Below are 25,165 nucleotides of genomic sequence, written 5' to 3' on the forward strand. Positions count from 1 at the left end.
CTTCAGTTAAAGTAGGTGCTTATGGAAGTCAGGTGATCAATGGAGTTTTGGCAAATGTTAGTCTGACAGTGGGTCCAGTGTGTCATCAAACTCATCCTGTGGTTATTTCCCCAATCCCACAATGCATAGTTGGTATAGATATACTTAGAGTTGGCAGAACCCCCACATTGGTTCCCTAACTTGTGAAGTGATTGGAAAAGAGTGGGATCCTGTGACTTGGGATGGTGATGTGTGGTTGGGAAGGCCAAATGACAGCCATTGGAGCTCCTTCCACCAGGAAACATAGTGAACCAAAAACAATATCACATCCCTGGAGGGCTTTCAGAAATTAATGCAGACCTCCATAGGTGAATCACAGTGAAGGCCCTTGGGATACTGGAGCAAGACCCTGCCATCACCTGCAGACAATTGTTCTTCCTTTGAGAGACAGCTCTTGTCCTGCTATTGGGTCTTAGTGGAAACTGAACACTTGACAATGGGCCATCAAGTTATTATACAACCTGAGCTGCCCATTATGACTGGATGTCTGACCCACCAGGCCATAAAGATGGATGTACACAGCAGCAATCTATCAGCAAGTGGAAGTGGTATATCCACAATCAGGCTTGAGCAGGCCCTAAAGGCACAAGTAAGTTACATGAGGAACTTGCCCAAATGCCTATGGTTTCTTCTCCTGTTACAATGCCTTCTGTCCCCAAGTGTGCACCTATGGCATCATGGGGTGTGCTCTATGATCAACTGACTGGAGAGGAGTAGACTAGGGCATGGTTTGCAGATGGTTTGGCATGATATTCTGGTGCCTCCAAGAAGTGGACACCTGCAGCATTACAGCCCCTTTTTGGGACAACTCTGAAGGACTGGTGAAGAGAAGTCTTCACAATGGGCAGAACTTCGGGCAGTACGCTTGTTTGTGCATTTTACTTGGAAGAAAAAATGGCCAGATGTGTGATTATACACTGATTGATTGGTTGTGGCCAATAGTTTGGCTGGAGGGTATGGGACTTGGAAGGAGCACAATTGTAAAATTGGTGATAAGGACATTTGGAGAAGGTATACGTGGACAGAGCTCTCTGAATGGGCAAAGGATATAAAAATAGTTGTGTCCCATGTTAATGTTCATCAGAAGGTGACTTTGATAATGATGGCTTTAATAATCAAGTAGATAAGCTGACCTGATCTTTGGAGAGTGGTCAACCTCTTTCCTCAACCAGCTATCCCTGTCCTTGCCCAATGGGCCCATGAGCAAAGTGGCCATGGTGGCAGGGATGCAGGTTGTGCATGGGCCCAACAACATGACCTTACACTAAGGCTGACCTGGCTACAGCTGGTGCTGAGTGCCAAATCTGTCAGCAGCAGAGACCAATTCTGAGCCCCTGATATGGTAGCATTCCTCACAGTGACCAGCCAGCAAGTTGATGGCAGGTTGACTACATTGGACCAATTCCATCATGGAAAGGGCAACGTTTTGTCCTTACTGGAATAGACACTTCTTCTGGGTATGCCTTTGCTTTTCTTACACATAGTGCTTCTGCCAAAACTGCCATCCATGGGCTTACAGAATGTCTTATTCGCCATCATGGTATTCCACACAGCATTGCTTCTGACTGAAGAACTCACTGCACAGCTAAAGAAGTATGGCAGTGGGCTCATGATCATGGAATTCACTGGTCTTACCATGTGCCCCACCACCCTGAAGCAGCTGGCTTAATAGAACGGTGGAATGGCTCTTTAAAAGAAATGGCCTTTTAAAGAAACAGCTACAGCACCAACTAAATGGCAATAGCTTGGAGGGCTAGGGGAGTGTCCTCCACGTGACCAGTTAAAGAAATGAGGACTGTAATTGCTTTGAGTATTTCTGTCCTACCCTTGTTAAGAGTGTTTGTACATATCTACACCAATATTAAGATATTTTTGCTTTTCCTCTATTTGTATATTAGGTAATTAATACTGATTAAGATCATATCACTAGCTAACTGCTGTTGAATTTATATTTGACTCATTATATTAGGGACTAGGCATTCCTCAAGGAACGTTGCTTTGTGTGTGGGGAAGGGGGAAGATTGTGCATCTCAGGTTGTACATGGGATAGTTACGTTAGGCAGAATTATGACCTTGTTAGTGTCTTCACTTGGAAATCAAGTGTGATGTAAGGAGATATGGTTTGGTGTCAAGTTGACAAGGGGTAAACTTGTGATGGTTAAGTTTTGTGTCAGCTTGGTCTGTTTAGGAATCCACAGATATTACCCATAAGTGGGTTTTTGAGGTTGCTTCCAGGGAGGATTAACTAAAGGAGAAATCTTTCCCCAGAGTGGGTAGCCCCTCTTGGGTGGGGGAGGGCTTATCTAAGGAAGCTGCTTTCAAGTGTAGACTGAAGACCAGTGTGGTTTGAAGACCAGCAGCTCTCCAGGAAGCCTCCAGGCCTTCAGTGCTAAATTGGGGCTGCTGAGCAATCCAGCCTCCTGGACCGAGCAGCTGCCATGTTCCTTGACTCTCAGGCCTGCAACCTATTATTGTTGGACTGCCGTAAGATAACCCAATAAGTTCCCTTTTAATACAATTCATTCTATTGATTTTGTTTCTTTAGAGAATTCTGACTAATCCAGGGGGACACCTGACATTCTCCTCTGGCCTCCATGTGTAGATGGGGCCCTCCATCTGTGCTCACATGTACTCACACACAAGCACACTCACACACACATACACATGTAAAAAACACTCTTAATTTTAGAATTGGGTATGTTGACAGATGACTGCAATTCTAGCACTCAGGAGTCTGAGATATGAAGATTGCAAGTTCTAGGCAAGCCTGGGCTACATAGTGAGTGCATAACGACATTGTCTATAAAATGCAAAATAATAAAAATCTGAGACTTGGCTTCCCACTGAGAAGTAGAAATAAGGACCTGATAGCATTGTCTCTGAAGTACAACACATGCCCTGTGATTGCACATCCTGTCACTTCACACACTGTCAACGACTTACCAGAAACACCTTGCTTCGGATTTGAGATTATTCATAACTTCCTCTTGTTTTTTCATTATTTGAATTTCTTAGGGAGACAGAGATAGATAGTTGCCAGATAGATAGATAGATAGATAGATAGATAGATAGATAGATAGATAGATAGAGAAAGAGAGAGAGAGAATTGGCATGCCAGGGCTTCAGCCACTGTAATCAAATTACAGAGTCTTGTGCCACCTAGTTGGCCCGTGCAATCTTGCACTTGCCTTACCTTTGTGCAACTTGCTAACATGGAATCTGGAGAGTTGAACATGGGTCCTTAGGCTGTGCAGGGTTAGTGCCTTAAGCACTAAGGCACCTCTCCAGCCCTTTCCTCCTGTTTTTGATGCATAGTAGTTTACCTTTCTCTCTTTCTTTCTTTTTTAATTGTTTTGTTTTTGTTTTTCAATTTCTTAAGGTAGGGTTTTGCTCTAGCCCAAGCTAACCTGGAATTGACTATGTAGTTTCAGGGTGGTCTTGAACTCGTGGCAATCCTGCTACCTCTGTCTCCCAAGTGGTAGGATTAAAGGCATGTGCCACCATGCCTGGCTTAGTTTTCCTTTTTCTTTCAGAATTATTTTTCCAAAAATAGAACAATGTTTCAGTTTGCCACATCTGGTTTCATTTCCTTAATCTGCCATGAAAATTTTCTCAGAAATAATTGTTATAAATCTGTTACAACTGCAGTGTTTTTACTGTACTTACAAAGTTTCCTGCTCTTGTAGAAATATAGTGGTCTGGTCATAAACAAAAAGACTTAATAACATTTATTCTCCAACCTCATTCCTTAGCACTAAGTATCAAAGTAGCATTTATTCTCTAACCTTGTTCCATAGCACTAAGTATCAAAATGACATTTATTCTCCAACCTTGTTCCTTAGCACTAAGTATCAAAGTAACATTTATTTTCCAACCTTGTTCCTTAGCACTAAGTATCAAAGTAAAGCACCTTTAGATTGTACTGAGCTACAGTGTTTGACTTTAACAACTGACTGTTTGAGCTGCTGGCTGAGTTGTATAAAACATTGTTATGTGAGTTTTGACTGGGAATTAGGGCAACATTTCCAACAATCTCTGAGTGGCTCTATCATCTGTCATTTTGTACTACATATTTATTTGAAGGGGTACTCTCTGTATTGATGAAAAAATCAAAATATACATCAACTCTGAAAAATATTGAACATGCTATATGTCCTACAGTATCACTATTCAGCCAAGATTTTTTTTGTTTGTTTGTGTGTGCATACACATGTATGAGTGTGGGCACATGCATGGCACAGTACTTGTGTGGCCAGTGGACAACTTTGTGTGTTAGTCCTCACCTTCCACCTTGTCTGGGGCAGGGTCTCACTGCCAAGTCTGTTAGGCTGCCTGGCCCAAGAGCTTCTGGAGGAGTCTCTTATCTGGGCCCTGTCAATGAAGGTACACCAGGATTACAGACACTGAGATTACAGTGTCTAGCTTTAGGTGAGTCTGAGGATTTCAAGTACTCATGCTTGCACTACAAGCATCTTATCCACTGAGTCATCTCCCCAGACTCAAAGAGTAAATATAAAAGTAAATAAACAAAAGCTGGTGTGGTGGCGCACACCTTTAATTCCAGCACTCAGGAGGCAGAGGTAGGAGGATCACTGTGAGTTCGAGGCCACCCTGAGACTACAGAGTGAATTCCAGGTCAGGCTGGGCTAAAGTGAGACCCTACCTCAAAAAACAGCAACAACAAAAGTATATAAACCCATCCATCTCATTAGTATGCAAATTTGCTTTAATCATTAGTAAATGGAAAAATTATATGTGTATGAAAGAATTTTAAAAATATATTTCCTAATTATCTGTCATCAGGAAATACTTGATTTGTATACCTATTTTACATCCTTACATACCTGGTGTCATGTAAAACCTTTTCAGGTGAAAAGGGATCAGAGTAGAACAAATTTAAGAGGGCCTGCCCTAGATGAGGTTTTAAAAGCATGCTGAGAAACCATTAGGAGAGTAACATCACTGAAGTAGAATAGAGGATGGCTGGGGACCTTGGTAAGATGATTCTGAATTCTGGAAATAGGCCTGTAGAGATTCAATTACCAGAGGAGGGAAAAGTAGTTCACAGAAATAATAAGCTAGAAAATTTTATGTCAAAGCCTCATATGGGTTTAGCAAAAACTATTTAACCACTAACTAAGGACATGGTTCAAGGCTTTGTGTGCAATCATTAGTTGTAGTATCAACAACTGGAATCCTGTGTGAATAGTTACCAGAAGCCGAGTTCTTGTATGTTGGATGTTATCTCCATTCTAGGATGTTTTTCAGCTATAAAGAATGAGTCTGATTGATAACAGTTATCTCAGAGGATATGTTTCATGGTAGATTAAGGAAAAGAAGCCAGATCCAGCAAACGGAAATATTCTAGTTTCAGAAAAATAATTCTGAAAGAAAAAAGAAAACTAACATGCATTAAAAACAGGAGCAAGAAAGCTCGGCGTGGTGGTTTATGCTTTTAATCCCAGCACTCAGGAGGCAGAGGTAGGAGGATTGCCGAGAGTTGAAGGCCAGCCTGACTACAGAGTAAGTTCCAGGTCAGCCTGGGCTACAGTGAGACCCTACTTCAAAACAAACAAACAAACAAACAAACTAGGAGGAAGTTATGAATAAAAGGCAACTGAAGGTGAAAGGAAAAGGGAACAAGTACAATTTTTCTCCAGTACTGAATATCAAACCCAAAGTCTCATCCATAAATATGATTGTTTTTCAAAGAAAAGTCTAAAAAGTGTTGCCAGGATATAAAAATCAGCAAATGCAGAATTGCACTCTAGCTCTGGCTGACCTAGAATTAACTCTGTATTCTCAGGATGGCCTCAAAATTATGGCAATCCTCCTACCTCTGCCTCCTGAGTACTGGGATTAAAGGTGTGTGCCACCATGCCCGGCTTCTTCTTTTTTTTTTTTTTGTTTGTTTTTTGAGGTAGGGTCTCACTCTGGTCCAGGCTGACCTGGAATTAACTCTGTAGTCTCAGGGTGGCCTTGAACTCACGGCGATCCTCCTACCTCTGCCTCCCGAGTGCTGGGATTAAAGGTGTGCGCCACCACACCTGGCTTCCGGCTTCATTTTTAATATTAATCTCAGCACTCAGCAGGCCGAGGTAGGAGGATCGCTTTGAGTTCGAGGCTACCCTGAGACTACATAATGAATTCCAGGTCAGCCTGGGTGAGAGCAAAAAACCCCCAAAACCAACCAACCAAACAAACAAACAAAAACCTTCATTTTTTTTTATTTAACTGGAAAAAAAAATTAAAAGCTACTTAATTAAGGAAGGCTTTACTGATTGAGCTCAGGGATGCAGGTGGTCTTCTCTTATCATTGGCACATTCCTGATTACTTCAATAAAGAGTATCACTCTCACAGTTTTTCATTCTAATATGTCAATATGTCTCATTCTATAAATCTTTTGGTCCCCCTTCCCTTTCATATACCTAACTATTAATTCCAGTATATATATATTTAAATTTATTTGACAGGAAGAAAGAGAGAGAGAGAGAGGAAGAGAGAAAGAGAGAGAATGGGTGCACCAGGGCCTCCAGCCACTGCAAACAAGCTCCAGACCCATGCGCCACCTTGTGCATCTGGCTAACGTGGGTCCTGGGGAATCAAACCTGGGTCCTTTGGCTTTTCAGGCAGATGCCCTAACCAGTAAGCCATCCCTCCAGCCCAGCTGGTACTTCTAGTTGAGTTACTGCAGACCATCATGTCTCCTGGTTTTTAAAGCTCATCCTAGTGCTGTGTAATGACCACCACCCAGACACTTAGCTGGCATGTAAACTACCTCAGCGTGGCACAGTAACTTCATAACTTTCCCACCCAGTACTTCCCCGACTAGGTTATGCCATGACTTTACTGTCTTAGTTATTGGCTTGGAAGCCAGGTGGGAAGTGGCAATAGTATCTGAGAGACAGAAGTGGAACATGGCACTACAGAATGAAACTTCCCGACAGCAGCAGGGACCATGAGAAGATCTCAGTACAGTCGATTCCAGGTGGCAATGTTTACATTTCAGCCATAGGCTGGACACAGTGGTTGTACTGAACAGCAAGGATGGAGCAGAAGAAAGAGATACATGATCCTTGGAAAGCTTCAGAGTTCATTAAGAGAGTACAGATTTCTTAAGGAAAAGATAAATGAGCATTCCATGAAACTATTGCTCTATTTTTATAACCAAAGTAAGGCAGAGATGGTCAATGAGAAGACTGAGGACAAGCTGCCCCAAGCACAAGTCCTGTCCACTTCAGTTTCCAGAACCAAATCAGTACTTAGATCAAGAATTTCTTGTTTCAAGGAGGAGTCAGATCTCCACCAAGAAAGGCCCTACAGTTCTGTGAAAAAGTACCCAGAGACCATGACTCCTTTCCAAAGACGCATTTTCCTCAGGCAACTCTACAGAGAGCAGAAATGGAAATACTCAGACATTTTGAGGTCTGTTGGGGGCAGGGTTGACACTAGAGTCTGTACATCTGGGCCCGAGACTAAGACCAGCTCATGGTAGGGACCCTGAGCATTTCTTGATAGGCCCTGGTAAACATTTCTTGATGAGCATTTTCCTGGTCCCAAAATGATTAGTTACAATGAGCACACTTGGCAGTTGTCAGGGCTTCCATATGGTTCCTTATTTGTAAGGTGAGTAATAACATAGTGAAGAAAAAGGAAAAGGAAACCTCTTTCCTTGCCCTCCCATCAGCCACAATGGAAATTTGAACACATTAAAATTGAAGGGGAAGAGTGGAGATGAAAGGGTACAGTGGAGAAAGGGTCTAAGGAAACAGGAGTGAAAGGAAAACCCTGCTCCCCTTGGTTGGGTTGTGATTAGAGGTGTGCCCTCCAGCTGTTTATATAGGATCTGAAGATTCAAACTTGAGTGGCTTCACATCCCCTCAGGTCCTCATGCTTCTGCAGGAAGTGCACTTAATTTCTGGGTCATCTTTCCAGCCCAGATTTTCTTCTACCATGCCTGTGTGCACATATGTGTGTGAACAGATGTTTATATGTAGAAGCCAATGGTCAGTGTTAAATGTCATTTCAATCATCCTTCTCCTTCTTTTCATTTGAGATAGGGTCTCTTACTGAACCTAGAGCTCACTGATTTGGCTAGATTAGGTAGCCAGTGAGCTCCAGGGATCCCTCCCAGGGCTGGGATTACAGGTGTGTACCTCCATGTCAGACATTTTACATGGATGTTAGGGATCCAAACCTACATCCTCATGTTTGCACTGTAAGTTCCTTACCCCAGACCCTGAGGTTTTGTTTTTATTTTCATAATTTTATTGGTGCTGAGGAACAGTACACAAACATTTCAATTGTACACAAGTCTTAGCACATGTACCGACAGTCTGAAGACCATGTATTGTTTCTTTAGAAGTTATTCCAGTAACACCCAGCTTCAATCTTAGAGGCATTTTTCCTTAAGAGGCTCTCGTGTACAAGCATCTTCACATGCTCACAATCTACTCACCTCCCACTGGTTCATAATCTTAGTATCACATACACTGCGAACACAAAGTTTTCATCTTTCACAGTACGTTATCAAAATTATTAGGAACACTGGAAGCTAAAAAAGAGATATAAAGGGAAGAGAAAGGAAGGGAGGAGGGTACTTAATAGGTTGGTATTGTATATATATATAAATAGAAGAATAGATTAATGGGGGTGAAAAGGCCCAAAGTGAGGTCAGGTAAAAAGATTGAGTAAAGGAAAGGTGGAGGGAGGGATAATCAAAATCTAAGAGGATATAAATAAATCATATGGAATCCTGCTTTTGGGCAATGGAACACTCAGGAGCCGTAGATCGCTGCTAGAAAATTTTCACTGCCAGGGAGGGGATACCTTTGAGTGAGTTGTTGGCCAGGGAGGTCCTGATGCCCCCAAAACATTATAGGCCATTGCCGAGGCCCTTGGTTTCCCACCAGGAATAGATGGTAAGACCCTATAGCTGAAGACTCCACATACTTGGGCAAATCCTGCTGGAACTGAGCTGATAACCTCCTCCATGTAGACCAGCTGACAGAAAGCTGGAATAAGCCATTCTACATGTACTTCAATGGGAGAGAGAGATACCCTCAGTGAAGATACTCAACAGTGGACACTGCAAGCCTTATAATTGGCCAGCCAGGCCAAATGAGCCAACAGGTACAATAGTAGCATGTCTATCATGGTGGAAACCAGCTGCTCTCCTATTGGACTGGAGGCCTGCTGCATGGGAGGGAATACATCCCTGATATGGAAAACTTAAAACAGGGGTTGTCATGAGCCCTAGGGGTGTAACATCTGCTGATGTCTGGATAAATATATTATCAAACTGCCCAGTAAGCACTTCTCTTACTATTCATATCCTTATATTAATGCTACTCTCACTTTGAGTAGAGAATCTTCTCTTTTCAGATGGCATGACCCTGGGACGACTCAGAAGGTATCATAGTGCTGGAAAGAAGTGACTGAAGTATTGAGTAACATCTCGATCATACCTTCCAAGGCTCAAGGTCTAATTCGGAAGAGGTGGCAGAAAGAATGTAAGAGCCAAAGGAAGGGTAGGACGCCTTACAACGTGCTCCCTCCAGACATAAAATGGCCTGGATACCCATGACCTCACAGTGTCTGACACTACCTGCACAAGACCATCGTAAGAGGAGGAAATGATCATGACACCAAAATAAAAGACAGACGGATTGAGATGGGGAGGGGATATGATGGAGAATGGAATTTCAAAGGGGAAAGTGGGAGGAGGGTATTACCATGGGATATTTTTTTATAAGCATGGATAACGTTAATAAAAATTGAGAGAAAAAAAGAATGGTAAGCCAGCCAATGGATCTGCTTATCTGAATGCATTTCTGCAGAAATTTAGAAACAGCTGGTAATAGTGATACCATTCTATGAGCCTTAAGAACTAAGGTCATTACAGTCCTTCAAAATAGCTACAATATAATTCTGAAGTGCTTTCATAAGACTTAATTAAAATTTTACTGTAAGCTGGGCATGGTGGCACATACCTTTAATCTCAGCTCTCAGAAAGCAGGGATATAAGAATTGCTATCAGTTCAAGGACAACCTGAAATTACACAGTGAATTTCAGGTCAGCCTGGGCTAGAGCCTACCTTGAAAATAGAAAAAAAAAAAATATATATATATATATATATGTGTGTGTGTGTGTGTGTGTGTGTGTGTGTGTGTGTGTGTATACAATATATAAGAATACAATATAATATATATATACACAATATATATGTATATGTATATATATATATATTGTATATATATATATATATATCTCATAACTTGTTCTACAATTAATGAAACTTGAAAGAGTTAATAAATTGCATGAAAACAAGCAAACAAATAAAAAGAAGTACAGAGTAGAATAATGACTGCCAGAGACTAGGGTGGAGGGGGTGGATGAATGACATTGGTCACTCATCAAACTTCTAGTGAAGTAGAAGGAATGCATTCCAGCCTCTTCTACACAGCAGAATAGCTACTCGAATCTCTTTGGTATTTTGATGTGGTGGTGGTGTTGTTTCTCATGTGGGACTGGACATCAAACCCACAGCTTCACCTGAAGGAGCAAGCCTTGTACTGCTGAACTATACCTCTAGCCTCAAAACTAATAAATGTTTCAAGTGTGGGCATGCTAAAAAAAAACAAACAAACAAACAAACAAAAAAACAATTATTAGGAACCCTGGACTACCACAACTAGAGATGTCACAGAGGCACATAGTGTTGACAGGGTAGTGGCCAAGGAGTGTTTTTTTTTTTTTTTTTTTTTTTTAAGGAAACTGAGAAGGTTCAGATTGGCTAAGCATGAGAATCAATTCTTAGAGTGTCCTTGGAGCAGCGGGAACTGAGGTCATGGGACTTCAGCAAGCTGAAGTCAACAAGAAGCATACTTCTTGACCACAAGACTGAATGTTTTGCCTATGCTCAGGCCTCTTGAGAATGTGGTTTCTGCTTAGATAAAGGTGTTTTACATGCCTGAGTTACTCTAAAAGTTTAATTGGGAACATAAACCATCACTGCTTTGTTCAGTATTATTAAGAAAAAAGTTATACTATCTCTCAATTATTATGTACATTAGAAAAACTGTTTTAAAAAACAACACCTGGTATGTATGAAGTGACTTTCTTTCATGATTACTTTCTGTACAAAAATGAACAGTGCTAGAAATAAAGTATACAGTTAGAGTTGCATTTGATTCAGCTTCTCTACATCCCCTGTGTCCTGATTTTGTCAAGACCCTTACCCAGGGACCCCAATGCACTAGATGTTGACACTTGGCACCCAAACAGGGACCCTGAAGACGGATACTTAGGAAGGGTAAGTAAAAACTTTTACTACAAGGTAATGGGACAAGCTAAATCTACTCCTTATTTTTCTGTGATAAAGCAGTTATTAAAGGCTCATGTATCTTCCTCTGATTTAGAGCAATGCTTAACTGTTATTCAAGAATATAATCCTTGGTTTTCTGAAGAAGGGACAATAGATCCCGGGAACTGGCAGCAAGTAAAAAGAAATGTGGAAAAGGCTGTCAGGCAAGGGGAAAAAATTCCTGTACAATTTTGGTCCATATGGGCTTTTACTTATACAATTTTCAAGACTACGAATGAAGAAAATTTAATAGCTGACTTAAAAAGGAAGCCTCTTCTTCTGTTAGAGAGTTAGATTTAGATAATAACATGAAGCAATTAATTTCTACAAATCAAACACAATTAATGACTGCAGAACCTTTTGTACCTCCCCCTCCTGATATTTCTGAAGTTTCCTCAACAGATAAAGGTAAAGAAAGTATATTATCTGAAATGATGGAGAAAATTGTTAAAGATGAGAAAAAATGTCAAAATCAAGTTACATTGCCAAAAATGAAAGTAACTTCTTTAGATAAAATGCACTCGGCTATGTGAAGTGTGCATTTTGTCTCAGGGCAGGAGGTGGATGAACTCAATTCTACTACTGACTCTGAGGATGAATTTTCTAGTCATTCTTTGCCAGTTATTAGACCAGGTCCAGATGCACAGGGCATTGCACAACTACCTTGTTATAGTAGTATTGACTTTGATCATATAACAAAAATGGAAAAAGCTATCAATCTTTATGGACCTAAATCTCATTATGTTAAAGAATTACTTAGTGGGGTTGCTAGGCATTATAATATTTGGGCTCCTGAGGATTGGAAAATTGTAGCTAAAGCTTTATTAAAAGATACTGAATATTTACAATGGCAAATGTGATACATGGACTTTTGTGCTGATCAAGCTCGGGAAAATGCACAGAGTCAAAATCCTGTGGTGAGCTGTCACATACCCTCTATTATCTGGTACAGGTCAATATGATACTGTTGTTCAACAAATTAATGCTCCAGAGCAGATTAATGAGCAATTGAGAGAAATAGCTTTAAACACATGGGATCACATAAAACCTGTTGGTAAACATTATGGGTCATGAACTAAAGTAATTCAAAAGCCTAATGAACCTTATATAGATTTTGTAGCCAGATTAAACAAAGTTACTGATAGAACAGTGTTAGGGAATGATATAAGAAAACAATTGCTAAAAATGATGGCTTATGAAAATGCTAAAAAGGATTGTAAGAGGGCTATTCTACCAGTAAAAGAAACAGGAGATATTAATAAGTATCTTCGTACTTGTAAAGATTTTTTTTTTTTTTAAACATGAATCCTTAGGCTTCGCAGGCAAGTGTCTTAACTGCTAAGCCATCTCTCTAGCCCCCTAATTTCTTTTTTTTAAATTAATTAATTAATTAATTTGAGAACGACAGACACAGAGAGAAAGACAGATAGAGGGAGAGAGAGAAAATGGGTGCACCAGGGCTTCCAGCCTCTGCAAACAAACTCCAGATGCGTGCACCCCCTTGTGCATCTGGCTAACTTGGGACCTGGGGAACCGAGCCTCAAACCAGGGTCCTTAGGCTTCATAGGCAAGCGCTTAACCACTAAGCCATCTCTCCAGCCCTGTAAAGATGTTTCGTTTGAATTTCGCAAGATAGTTATTTGCTGAAACCATGGCTGCTACATATAACAAGTTACAACAAACAAAGGAGGGATTAAAATGTTTTGGATGTGGGGCTTGAAGTCATATAAAAAGGAACTGTCCAAAAATAAAAATAGATAATAATACTCCTCATAAAAGTCCTGACATTTGTCCAAAATGTAAAAGAAAAACGTATTACCACAGGAAATGATGAATTCTCCTACCATGTATCAAATATATGTTGACCATGCTTTAAAGCCAGGTAGGAAGAAATGGCCTATAGTATATATAGCTCATTATATGGATGATATATTATTTTGCGCTCCACAAATAGAGATGCTAGATAATATTTTACATAACCTTCCTACAATATTTTACCCATATGGATTAGTGATTGCTCCTGACAAAATTCAAAGAGATAGCTTAATTAAATACTTAGGATTTTCTGTTACCAGACAGTATGTAATGCCTCAGAAAATATCCTTACAAACTGATAAATTGCAAACTCTAAATAATTTCCAAAAACTATTGGTTAACATTACTTGGTTGCAGCCAATCATAGGAATTCCCACTTATAAATTACAGTATTTATTTTCATTATTACAGGGAGATCCTAATTTGCATAGCTCTAGGATGTTAACTACAGAAGCTAAAAAAATTAAAATTTATTAAAGAATGTATTAAAAGTACCTTTTTACATAGAGTCATTTTACAAAATCCTATTAAATTGTTAATATTGAACACTTTCAATTATCCAACTGCCATATTAGCTCAACAAAATAATCCTCTTGAATGGATCTATACTCGGCATACTTATCCTAAAACACTGACTACTTATGAAGAGATGATAACTAGATTAATCATTAACGGTAGGCAAAGATGTATTACATTGATAGGATAATATTGTGCTGCTATTGTATTTCCTCTTACTAAAGAAAAAGTAGAATTATTTAAATTGAGTAAACCTATACAGCAGGCCTTGGTTTCTTTCACTGGACAATTTGAATATCATTTTCCATCTAATAAATTATGGGATTTTTTTAGAAGACAAGAATTTGTTATTTCTCCAATAATTGCTTTATATCCTTTACCTAATGTGCAAACTGTTTTTAGTAATGGTTCCAAAACTAAAAGTGCATATTAGTCTGAAAATAAATATTGGCATGAATTTACTACATTGACCTCTGTACAACAGAATGAATTATATGCTGTAATAAGAATTTTACAAGATTTTCAAGAAGATTTGAATATAGTTTCTGATTCAGTATATGTTGTAAATATAGTTAAAGATATTGCTACATCAATAGTCCATAATGCTATAAAAGATATATGACAGTTATTTCAGAAATTACATGTTTTATTAAATAATAGAAGTTATAAAATTTTTATTACTCATATACGGTCTCATAGTAAACTGCCAGGCTATCTTAGTTATAGTAATGCTCAAGTAGATAAACTAGTTGCATTTGCAACCCCTCACGAAGAACATAATCATTTACATACTAATGCTAATCATTTACATGTTACTTATAAAATTCCGTATTCCCAAGCTAAGCAAATTATTCATAATTGTCCCATATGTAAACCTCTACATTTACATAGTGGTATTGCAGGAGTTAATCCTAGAGGAACTGCTCCTGTTGATTTATGGCAAGTGGATGTTACACATGTTCCTAAATTTGGAAAATTATCATATGTACATGTTTCCATAGGTACTTATTCTAAATTTGTATGGGCTACACCTCTTTCAGGTGAAAGAACTATTCATGTCATTCAACATCTATTGGAGGCTATGGCTGTGATGGGTTGTCCGGGTACACTTAAAACTGATAATGGCCCTGCATATGTGTCTTCAAAGTTTGCACAATTCTGTACATTATATCAAATTAAACATATTACAGGCATTGAATATAATCCACAAGGTCAAGCTTTAGTTGAACGAGTTCATACAACTTTAAAAACACAAATTAAAAAATCAAAAAGGAGGAAAAAGATAGACAGTGGACCTTATATGAAATTTACAAAATAATCCAAGAGCTATTATGTCTCAAGTCTTGTTTATTGTTAATTTTCTTAATTTGCTACAGGGTAAAATTTTGACATGAACAGATAAGCATTTCCAGTCTTCTGCATCACTTCCAAATGACCCTTTGCCTGTATGGGTTAAAATTACACAAGATGCAGAATGGGTTCCTGCACAATTGTTGGTGCAAGGGAGAGGGTATGGTTTAAGTGTTTTCAGGATGGCTGCCAATTTTGGCTCCCTAGAAGATGGGTCTGCTCCCGCTATTCAGAGTGATAGAGGAAAGATATTTACAGCTCCTTGCAGGAATAAAAGTTCTCATCCATACCCGGAGGTGTCCCATGGGCATGGGGAAGCATTGACCACTGCTATGGCTCATCTGATGCTGAAACATCATTGTTGTCATCGGCTTGCTCCTTTGGGTCAAATAAAATCCCTGTTGGCTCAAGGGCAGAGTCTGATGCAATGTATAGGCAAGCCTTGCAGAAAATGCAAGAAAATTTGTTTATCACTATGTGTGCCCTTCTGACAATTCAATCTGCCACAGGGAGTAATGTGAGTTATTGGGCTTACATTCCTAACCCGCCTATGCTTGAGCCTGTTACTTGGGGGGATATGGATCTTTTAGTTTATACCACACCTCCTATACTGTCACCTCCTTGGAATAATTTGACTTATTTATATGTGCATGATGGCACTGAGTATAATTTTACACATCAGGGTGAACAACTTCCTATCTGTTTGGGCCAGGAGCCTTGTTTAAGTATGGGATATCAACATTGGATTGCTCCTGGGATAAATATTACAGGCTCACGTACCCGTCTGCAAAGGTTATCTGCTTGGTCCATAAATCAGGCTTGGGAGAATGTGAGTTATTCATTCAAATTATCTCTTCCACACTGTAGTGACTTTACCTATAATGATTTAAAATATCGGCCTATTCTTTGGGAAAACTGTTTAGGGAAGTTTGGTAAAATAATACAAGGCAAATGGATAAATTGGGGCCCTTATGGTCAATTTCTTAATACTTGTTCTAATTGGAATATTACCAGATGTGATGTGCTTAATGTTACCAGGATGAATACAGCCAATAATGACACCTTGAGAGGATCTCGTCTGATGGGGGAGATGGTGGAATCAGTGACAATTACATCACCGCATTACACTCTCCGACGGCTATTCAAATACATATTTGGAAAGTCACTGCAGCTCTATTTCCTGTGAAACTTTTTAATGGATCATTCTCCGGAACTTCACAATCTGCGTCACAATATAACTTTACATTATTTGCTATAACTAATATTACTGCTTACATTCCATTGCCTTATGTATTTCTAGTGGGATCTTTCAGTTTTACTAAAGGGACTATTTGTTATAATTGTAAACTATTTTCTTGTCTTAATTCATCTATTAATTATGATATATACAATCAATCTATTATGATTCTTCAACAAAAAACTCATGTTTGGCTACCTGTGTACTTGGGATGATCCTGGTCACAGGATCCTTTAGATCATATTGTAGTGGATTTTTTTTTTTTTTTTCGAGGTAGGGTCTCACTCTGGTCCAGGCTGACCTGGAATTAACTCTGTCATCTCAGGGTGGCCTTGAACTCATGGCAATCCTCCTACCTCTGCCTCCCGAGTGCTGGGATTAAAGGTGTGCACCACCACGCCCGGCTTGTAGTGGAATTTTTAACAAAATTATTAAAATGTACTAAACAAATTGTTATAGCAACAGCTCTCACATTAATTACTATGGCTACCTCTACTGCTATAGCTGGTGTAGCATTGCATACATCTGTGCAAACAAAGCATTTTGGTAAAACATGGCACAAAGATTCACATAAACCATGGCTTCAGCAAACTCAAATTGATGCACGGTTACAGACAGAGATGGATATTTTAAAGCAAACAGTGGGTTGGTTAGGAAAGAAGGTTCTCATGTTGGAAAGACAAATAACTTTATGATGTGTTTGAAATGCTACAACATTTTGTATAACCAATTATATGTATAATAGTTCAGAATATAAATGGGAACAAATTCAATCCTACTTATCTGGAAATAATTCTACAAAAAGTTAATAGGGCAATTACAAAAAAATATTTAAAACACATTCTCTATTATGTTTCCTAATACTGAACCTGCTGAAATTGCACAGATATTAGCTAATAAACTTAACGGTATGGATCCTCAATCTCTTATACAAAGTCTAGTACATACAACAGGAGGAATGGTAATTATTATTTGTTTTATCTTTCTATTGTTCTTCTGTTTCTATGGGGGTATTATTCGCCCTCATGCTGATGATATAGGAAAACTTTGGACATTAATTTTAAAATTAAAATTAAAAAGGAGGAATTGAGGAGGTTCAGATGGGCTAATCATGAGAATCAATTCTTAGAGTGTCCTTGGAGCAGCGGCAACTGAAGTCATGGGACTTCAGCAAGCTGAAGTCACAAGAAGCATACTTCTTGACCATAAGACTGAATGTTTTGCCTATCCTCTTGAGAATGTGGTTTCTGCTTAGATAAAGGTGTTTTACATGCCTGAGTTACTTTAAAGTTTAATTGGGAACATAAACCATCACTGCTTTGTTCAATATTATTAAGAAAAAAGTTATACTATCTCTCAATTATTGTGTACACTAGAAAAACTGTTTTAAAAAACAATACCTGGTATGTATGAAGTGACTTTCTTTCATGATTACTTTCTGTACAAAAACGCACAGTGCTAGAAATAAAGTATAGAGTTACAGTTGCATTTAGCTTCTCTACATTCCCTGTGTCCTGATTTTGTCAAGACCCTTACCCAGGGACCCCAAAGCACTAGACATTGACAGGAAACGACTCTACTCACTACAACCAGACTAGGAGTAATTGAATATATTCAAGACATATTAAATGCACAAATGTGACTCCAAATTGCCATTTAGCATGCTTTGTATTATAGGATATAAAACTAACCCCGTACCTATGGAATGTTAAGCTGACACCCAAGATAGTCAAAGCCTCCAACAACTCAATAGCCCACTATTTTTTGGTTGTACCAAAAAGAAACAACCAGCAAATGATTTCACCTCTTTAAAAAAAAGTCATTTATACTTTAAAAAAATGGGATGAAGTGGGATTTCTCCCTTTAAAAAATGTTTCTAGAAGGCTGGAGGGATGGCTTAGTGGTTAAGGCATTTGTCTGCAAAGCCCAAGGACCCTGGCTTGATTCCCCAGGACCCCCGTTAACCAGAAGCAAAAGAGGTAGTTAGTTTGATGGAGGCCCTGGCGTGCCCATTCTCTCTCTCTTTCTCTCTCTCTCTCTTGTGCATCTGGCTTACATGGGTCCAGAGGAATATAACCGGGGTCCTTAGGCCTTGCAGACAAATGCCTTAACCACTAAGCCATTTCCTCATCCCCCCTCCACAATTTTTTATTGCCATTAGTGGTCTGCTCCTTGACATGAAAGTAACACATTGGTGGGAATGAGCTTAAAGGAGATAAACTGGTCTCAGATACCTGCAAGAGTGTAAAGGCAATAGAAAGCACATGCCCTGTGCTTTAACATTCCAGAAGCCCTCTATCCTCAATGCCTTCCCCTCTAATTCCTTCTCTTCTTTTCTTCCTGGTTTTCTCACTTTCCTTTTCCAAATAAGTAGCTCTGCTGGCAGGCTGGACATAGCTTATCATTGTCATCATTGCACAAGGCAACTCATGACTTTGCTTACAAGATTCTTCCTAGTATGTTAGTACCAATTATAGTGCTTGGCCTTTCAAATTAATCTGATAGAGAGATGTGGTTCTTGACCTTTTTCCTGTTTGGCATATGGCATTTATACCTTTAAGGGTTTTTTTGTTATCATTAGAGCATTTCACTAATAAAACTTATCATACTGCACCTACAAGTCAGACACTAGGAGACTGCTTGAACACAAGCTGTTATTAAGAGAATGGTCATGAGAAAAAAAAATATTACTATTGCTGAAGACTCCACGTACTTGGGCTACAAGGTCACTGAGAAATCCTGCTGGAACTGAGCTTATAACCTCCCCCATGTAGACCAGCTGACAGAAAGCTGGAAGAAGCCATTCTGCAAGCAGTTCAATGGGAGAGAGAGAGAGAGAGAGAGAGAGAGAGAGAGAAATCACCAGTGAAGATATTCCACAGTGGACATTGCAAGCCTTATATTTGGCCAGCCAGGCCAAATTAGCCAATGGGTGCAATAGTGGCACGTCTGTCATTGTGGAAGCCAACTGCCCTCTAAGTTGACTGGAGGCCCACTCCATGAGAGGGAATACATCCCTGATATTAAAAACTTAAAACAGGGATAGTTATGAGCCCTAGGGGTGTAATGTCTGCTGCTGTCTGGCTAAATGTATATACTATGCTTACCAAACTGCCCAGTAAGCACTTCACTTAATGTTCATACCGATATATTAATGCTACTCTCACTTTTGATAGAGAATCTTCTCTCTTCAGATGGCAGTGACCTTGGGATGACTCAGAAGGCATCATGGTGCTGGAAAGAAGTGACAGGAGTGCTCAGCACTGCAATATCTCTATCACACCTTCCAAGGCTCATTGTGGAAGAGGTGGTGGAAAGAATGTAAAAGCCAAAGGGAAGGTAGGACTCCTTACAACATGCTCCTCCCAGACACAAAATGGCCTGGATATCCATGAGCTAACAGTGCCTGACACTACCTACCCAAGACCATCATAATAGGAGGAAAAGATGATGATATCAAAATAAAAGAGAGACTGATTGAGAGGGGGAAGGGATATGATGGAGAATGGAGTTTCAAAGGGGAAAAAGGGGGGAGGGAGAACATTACCATGGGATAGTGTTTACAATTATGGAAGTTGTTGATAAAAAAAATTGAAAAGAAAAAAAAAAGAAAACGATTATAAAGAATGGCCTTAGGAAGAAGATAGACAATTAGCTCTTTTCAGAAGGGCTTATATTCTCACCTCAAAAATAATCTGTCAAAGGCTGTTTCTCTGAATAAAATTAGATTTCTCATTTCTCATCAGGTTTCAGTAACAGGACATTCTTGGAAAAACAGAACTCAGAAACATTATGTAAAAATGTATTTTATACTTATAGATCAAAGAGTTTGCCATGTTATTTCTAGCCTAGGGGCAGGAAGCACGACTCAGAGATGTATCTTTCTTCAAAGTGGCAGTTCATCTCCCCTCCTCTGCACATGGAAAACTCCATGACATGCACCAAGTATTAAATATTTTTCATGTGATATTATTGGATTAAACCACAGTCATATTCTCATCCCTTTCTTCAATCAGGTTTCAGAGTATATGTTAAAGCCAAAAGTAGTAAGCAAAACCATGTGTGAGGGTGTTTTTTTTTCTTTTTTTACTTATGTCTACACTTTTGTCTTTGGGTTTATGTCCTTCATTTGCATTATTTAGTGTCAATCACCTGATAAAGGTTTATTTGTTTTAAATAGACTTGGTAAGCTTTAGTTTACCTTGTAGTAGGGAATGAAGTGTACCCTCTAGCTTTCTTCAGTATAGAGTGAAGAGGGCAGCCAGGGGCTGGCAGAGTTGTGCATATTCTTAGTCCCAACCAACTGGGAGACAGAAGGATCACTTGAGCCCAGGAGTTAGTGGTTAGCTTGGGCAATATGGAGAAGTTCCATCAGGGAGACATGGAGGTAGTGCCTAGTTTAGTACGTATGGCAAACACAACTGCCAAATAACAATAGATGTTCTCCGTCTCCACTGTCTGGAAGTCATCCTGCCACAACAGGAACAGGGTTAGGTATAAGGTTAGCAATTTTCATCCCTTAGTCTGCATTTCCTTTAACTAAAGCCCATCATCAAATTATGGAATATTAGCAGCAAAGACCTTAAAATTACGTTCATCTGACTATTGTTAAAATATGGAGTTATATGTCACCATTCTAGCAATTTTAATTAATTTAATAACAACCACTATTTCACAATGGAATTAACTGTTCAATATTTGACAAACATATGGAACAAAACAGAATCAACCACTGTTGGGTGATTGAGGGCAAACAAGATTTCCGGCACATGATCCTATTATCTGAACTATTGTCCTCTGGGTTTTTCAACTCAGAAAACCACTTATGGTAGAATTTTCCTCACCTGAAGTGTATTTCTTTGCCACACAGTTCATTTATCATTGCTATTCACTAACATGAGGAGAAGAAGTGATAAATAGAAGCAAAACAGAGGAAAAAAATAAGATAATTCCAAAGGACACAATTTTAAACTTCGATAATGTAAAAACTAACGGGTTAGTAATTAGGTCATTACATGCACCTGGAACTACTTACTACATGTATTATTATATATGCTGTAGCATGCATTCATTTGTGTCCCTCTAAGCAGTTAATAGTCAAACATTCTATGTAAATCATTCTTTAAGCAAAACAAGAAGTAAATGTATTCATACATATGTCCTCTAGAACACAACTGTTCTTCCTTTCATAATTTCCCTTACCCTCTTCTCCTTCCTATGTTCTGTATACAAGAGGAAAATAAATAATGTATACTTAAGATATTTTATATATGCAAAAGAAAGAATAGAAATCAAGTAAGTGATATATTAGAGTGCAAGTTATTACCTTCATAAAAGATTCCATTTATTTACCTTGCCTAGCTACTGAATTCTGAATATAATTAGGAAAAAACGTCTGGTGATAGTCTATCATCCTGAAGTCCACTTATATCTAAGGGAAACTGGAAAGCTTCAAACTTTAACATTTTGCTCCCCAACCCAGTTTACTGAGTCTGTTGAATGCAAGGCAAACAAGTGAAGGAAAGGAGCCTTCACAGTCTAGGATTCGGGTGCTTTACCTCTGATAGGCGAGGCCATGCTGTTCATAGAGGAGGATGGCTAAAAGGACTCCAAGACCATGAAGCTTCATCCCAACAGCAATTTGCTGTGCAACAGAATTCTTTGAGGAGAAAATTCCAGATAGCTGATTACATAAGAATTTTTTTTACACACTGGTTAAACTGTAACAGCATGTTCCCTCTCATTTCTGTGGCTCAGTCAGCTTAGCTTCTATTTCTATTATTTCAAAGGAAAACATGTGTGTTTAGGTAAGTTGTTTGAGAACTGGACCTTTAAGAAAAAACTATGATGAGAGTTTTTTTTTTTTTTAATACTATCTAGAGAATGCCCAATTCTCCAAAGAAGATCAGGTCTAGTAACATAGGATAGTCATATGGCAGGATCTGGTCTAGTTTGTTGTTGAATCACCATAACACTATGTATCTAATGAGAAATTATGGCCCATGTTGAAGGGAAGCACAAAACTATCTTCCCTTATATCTGTCTTTTTGAACATTTCAACTTAGATGGAAACATAGAAGGAAAGTTGTGGCTAAAAAAGAGCTGAGAAGCAGTATTTATATGAAGGATTATATACTCTCCATTAAAAATATCTTTCCTTGACCTTATGGAGTTTTTGGTCCATGCATTGGAATGTCATGGGGACTGCTTCAAGCAGGGAAATTTAGCACAGTAATCATCATCTCAATCAAGACTCACCACACATCATTTTGAAGGTGGCACCATGAAAATTCTGTCCAGGGCAAAACCACATCTACACTCTGCAAGTAGATAGAGTTTTGATACCCCTTTTCACATGTCCATTGTTAAAAGCATTGAAATGCTTTTGAGGTCAGGATAGGCACATCTGAAAAATAGATTAGTCTGTCCACAATGTATATACAAGAAAGAAAAGATTAAATTTTCTACCACTGAAACAATCTGTGGGTCAAGGTGACCACTACTGAAACTTCTTTTTGTAAAACAAAGAAAAAATAAGAAAATATGTGTGCACCTGCTCATGTGGAGAAAGATGTGCAGGAAGGACAGACCATAAATGGATGAGTTTGGTACTTTACAAGTATGCATAGAAAAGATGAGAGTAAGAATGGGGAAGAGAAATTGGGGAAGGGTCATATGATGGATAAACTTTGAATAGGTCATTATGTTTTCACATACTCAAACTCACCAATACATTGAAATGATGAAGATAATAGACAAGAGTAAATAACTCAGAATTAAAATAAATAGCATAGCCAGCTGGGTGTGAGAGGGAAAACTAACCTTTGGAACTTTACTTTTCTTTACCACAAAGAACAACCAGCCAAGAAATAAAATGCTCTGACAGTTGTAATGAGCTTTATCCTGTGTCCTCAAGGGAGCAAAACAATAAGACATCCAAATTACATTTCTTCTGAAGCAACGTGAAGACTTGCTCTAGCAAGGATCTATGGGGTGGCACCATCTTCTGTGCCCTCTAAATGCACGTACACACGCATACCACCCAAACAACTTTCTTCTTCCCTTACTTCTCCACATGCTTGGTTGCACAGAGCACTGACATGTGACAGATACCTCCTTGTCTGTTGGCATTTACTGCTGTGTAGAAGGAATCTGTTGTCAGGGCTCTTGTTTGTTTCCATGTAGATGAGCTGTCCTTTCTGCTCAATGATTTTTTGAAGGATTATAATTATAATAATAATTATTATTATTATTTTCTTCTTATTCCTTTTTATTTTTGAGGCAGGGTGTCAGTCTAGCCCAGGCTGACCTGCAACTCACTCTGTAGCCCAGGTTGGTCTCAGACTCACTGTGACCCTCGTACTTCAGCTTTCTGAGTGTTGGGATCACAGGTGTGTGCCACCGCACTTGGTTATGAGGGCTTATCATTGTCTCTGATGCTTCTCAGATCTGTTACCCTGGTCTGGATGTGGACTTATTGAATGAGTGGTGTGCATGTCTTCATGTGTGTTTATATATGTGTGAGAATGCATGCTTCCATATGCATGTGTGTATGGAGGTGAGAGGATGTCAGGTAACTTCTTCCATCAATCTCCACTTTATTTACTGAGGCAGTCTCTAACTGAACCCAGGGCTTGTAGATTCATCCAGTCTAGCTAGCCCCTTGCCCAAGGAATCCCTTGTCTCTACCTCTGAGTGCTGGCCTTTTAGGTAGGCCACCACAACTGCCCAGTATTTACATGGGTGCTGGGAACCTGAACGCTGGTCTTATTGTTTGCTGCTTTATCCATTGAGCCATCTCCTCAGCCCCACAGAATATACTTTTGATCTGAGGATTTAGGTTTAGAAGATCTATTTTTTTTTTAATTTATTAGTTTTCTTTTCAGTAAATACAGGCAGTTTGGTACCATTATTTAGGCTCATCTGTGATCTACCCCCTCCCATTAGACCCTCCTTGTTATTGAAAATGGGTCGTGCATTGTGGAGTTAGCCCCCAGTTATTAGTATGATAAATGTCTCTGAAAATCACGACCCAACATGTAACTCTGACATTCTTTCCGCCCCCTCTTCCGCAAGATTTCCCTGAGCCATGTTGGGTTCATTTTTGGTCTGCTTCAGTGCTGAGGTGTTGGGGGCCTCTGAGGCTCTGGCTCTCTGATTTGGTAGGAGTTGATTTTTCTCTGCATTGATCTCCTTCCCCTTTGTGCTGGTATCCAGTTCACAGGAAAACATCACCCTTGCTTATTTCGCCAGTTGTCCTTAGTTTCAGTTGGGCCCCTTCTGAGGTATGTTGGGGCAGCTCTCTTCTTAGGATCTGCATCTATCTTTTTTTCCCTCGTTGTTTGTAGTGCAGCTAGGCGGTCGCCATCTTGACCGGAAGCCTAGAAGATCTTTTTATTATGTCTTGACATTGTATCTTTCGTAGTCCATGTTATGGCTCTCACTGGACTTTCTTGGTCACTCCTTTGAGGCTTGTACTTGTCCTTTCATGCTTACCTGTATTCTGTGTTCCAGGTGCATTTCTCAAAATTATCTTCAAATTTAACCATCCAATCTGACAGACTACATTGTCAATGGAATTCTTTGTAAAAAGTGATTTCAGCAACTACATAAACCTTTTACAATGGGTTCTTTTTAATGCTTTCCAGTTTTTAAAAACATATCATATTTATTTGAGAGAGAGAGAGGGAGAGAATGGGCATGCCAGGGCCTCTAGCCATTGCAAATGAACTCCAGACATATGCACCCTCTTGTGCATCTGGCTTATACGGGTCTTGGGGAATTCTTTGACTGGGATTCATTGATTTTTTTTTAAATTTATTCATTTGAGAGCGACAGACA

General features: G+C 39.2%; 1 protein-coding gene and 1 non-coding gene across 2 annotated transcripts in view; one reads left to right on the forward strand and one right to left on the reverse strand.

The window, feature by feature from the left end:
* Nucleotides 1–21,965, reverse strand: part of Cpb2 (carboxypeptidase B2) — a 72,883-nt gene extending 50,918 nt beyond the window's left edge. The window contains exon 1 of the mRNA XM_004665851.2: nt 21,883–21,965. Within this exon, the coding sequence (XP_004665908.1) occupies nt 21,883–21,953 (71 nt within the window). The 5' untranslated portion in view covers nt 21,954–21,965. The remainder of the gene's footprint in view (nt 1–21,882) is intronic.
* On the forward strand, nt 9,838–9,965 carry LOC123459961. Its single transcript, XR_006636692.1, has one exon. It is a non-coding gene; the product is annotated as a small nucleolar RNA SNORA33 (small nucleolar RNA).
* Nucleotides 21,966–25,165: the final 3,200 nt, after the last annotated feature.

The sequence above is a fragment of the Jaculus jaculus genome, chromosome 3 (genome assembly GCF_020740685.1).
Source record: "Jaculus jaculus isolate mJacJac1 chromosome 3, mJacJac1.mat.Y.cur, whole genome shotgun sequence".
Lineage (NCBI taxonomy): Eukaryota > Metazoa > Chordata > Mammalia > Rodentia > Dipodidae > Jaculus > Jaculus jaculus.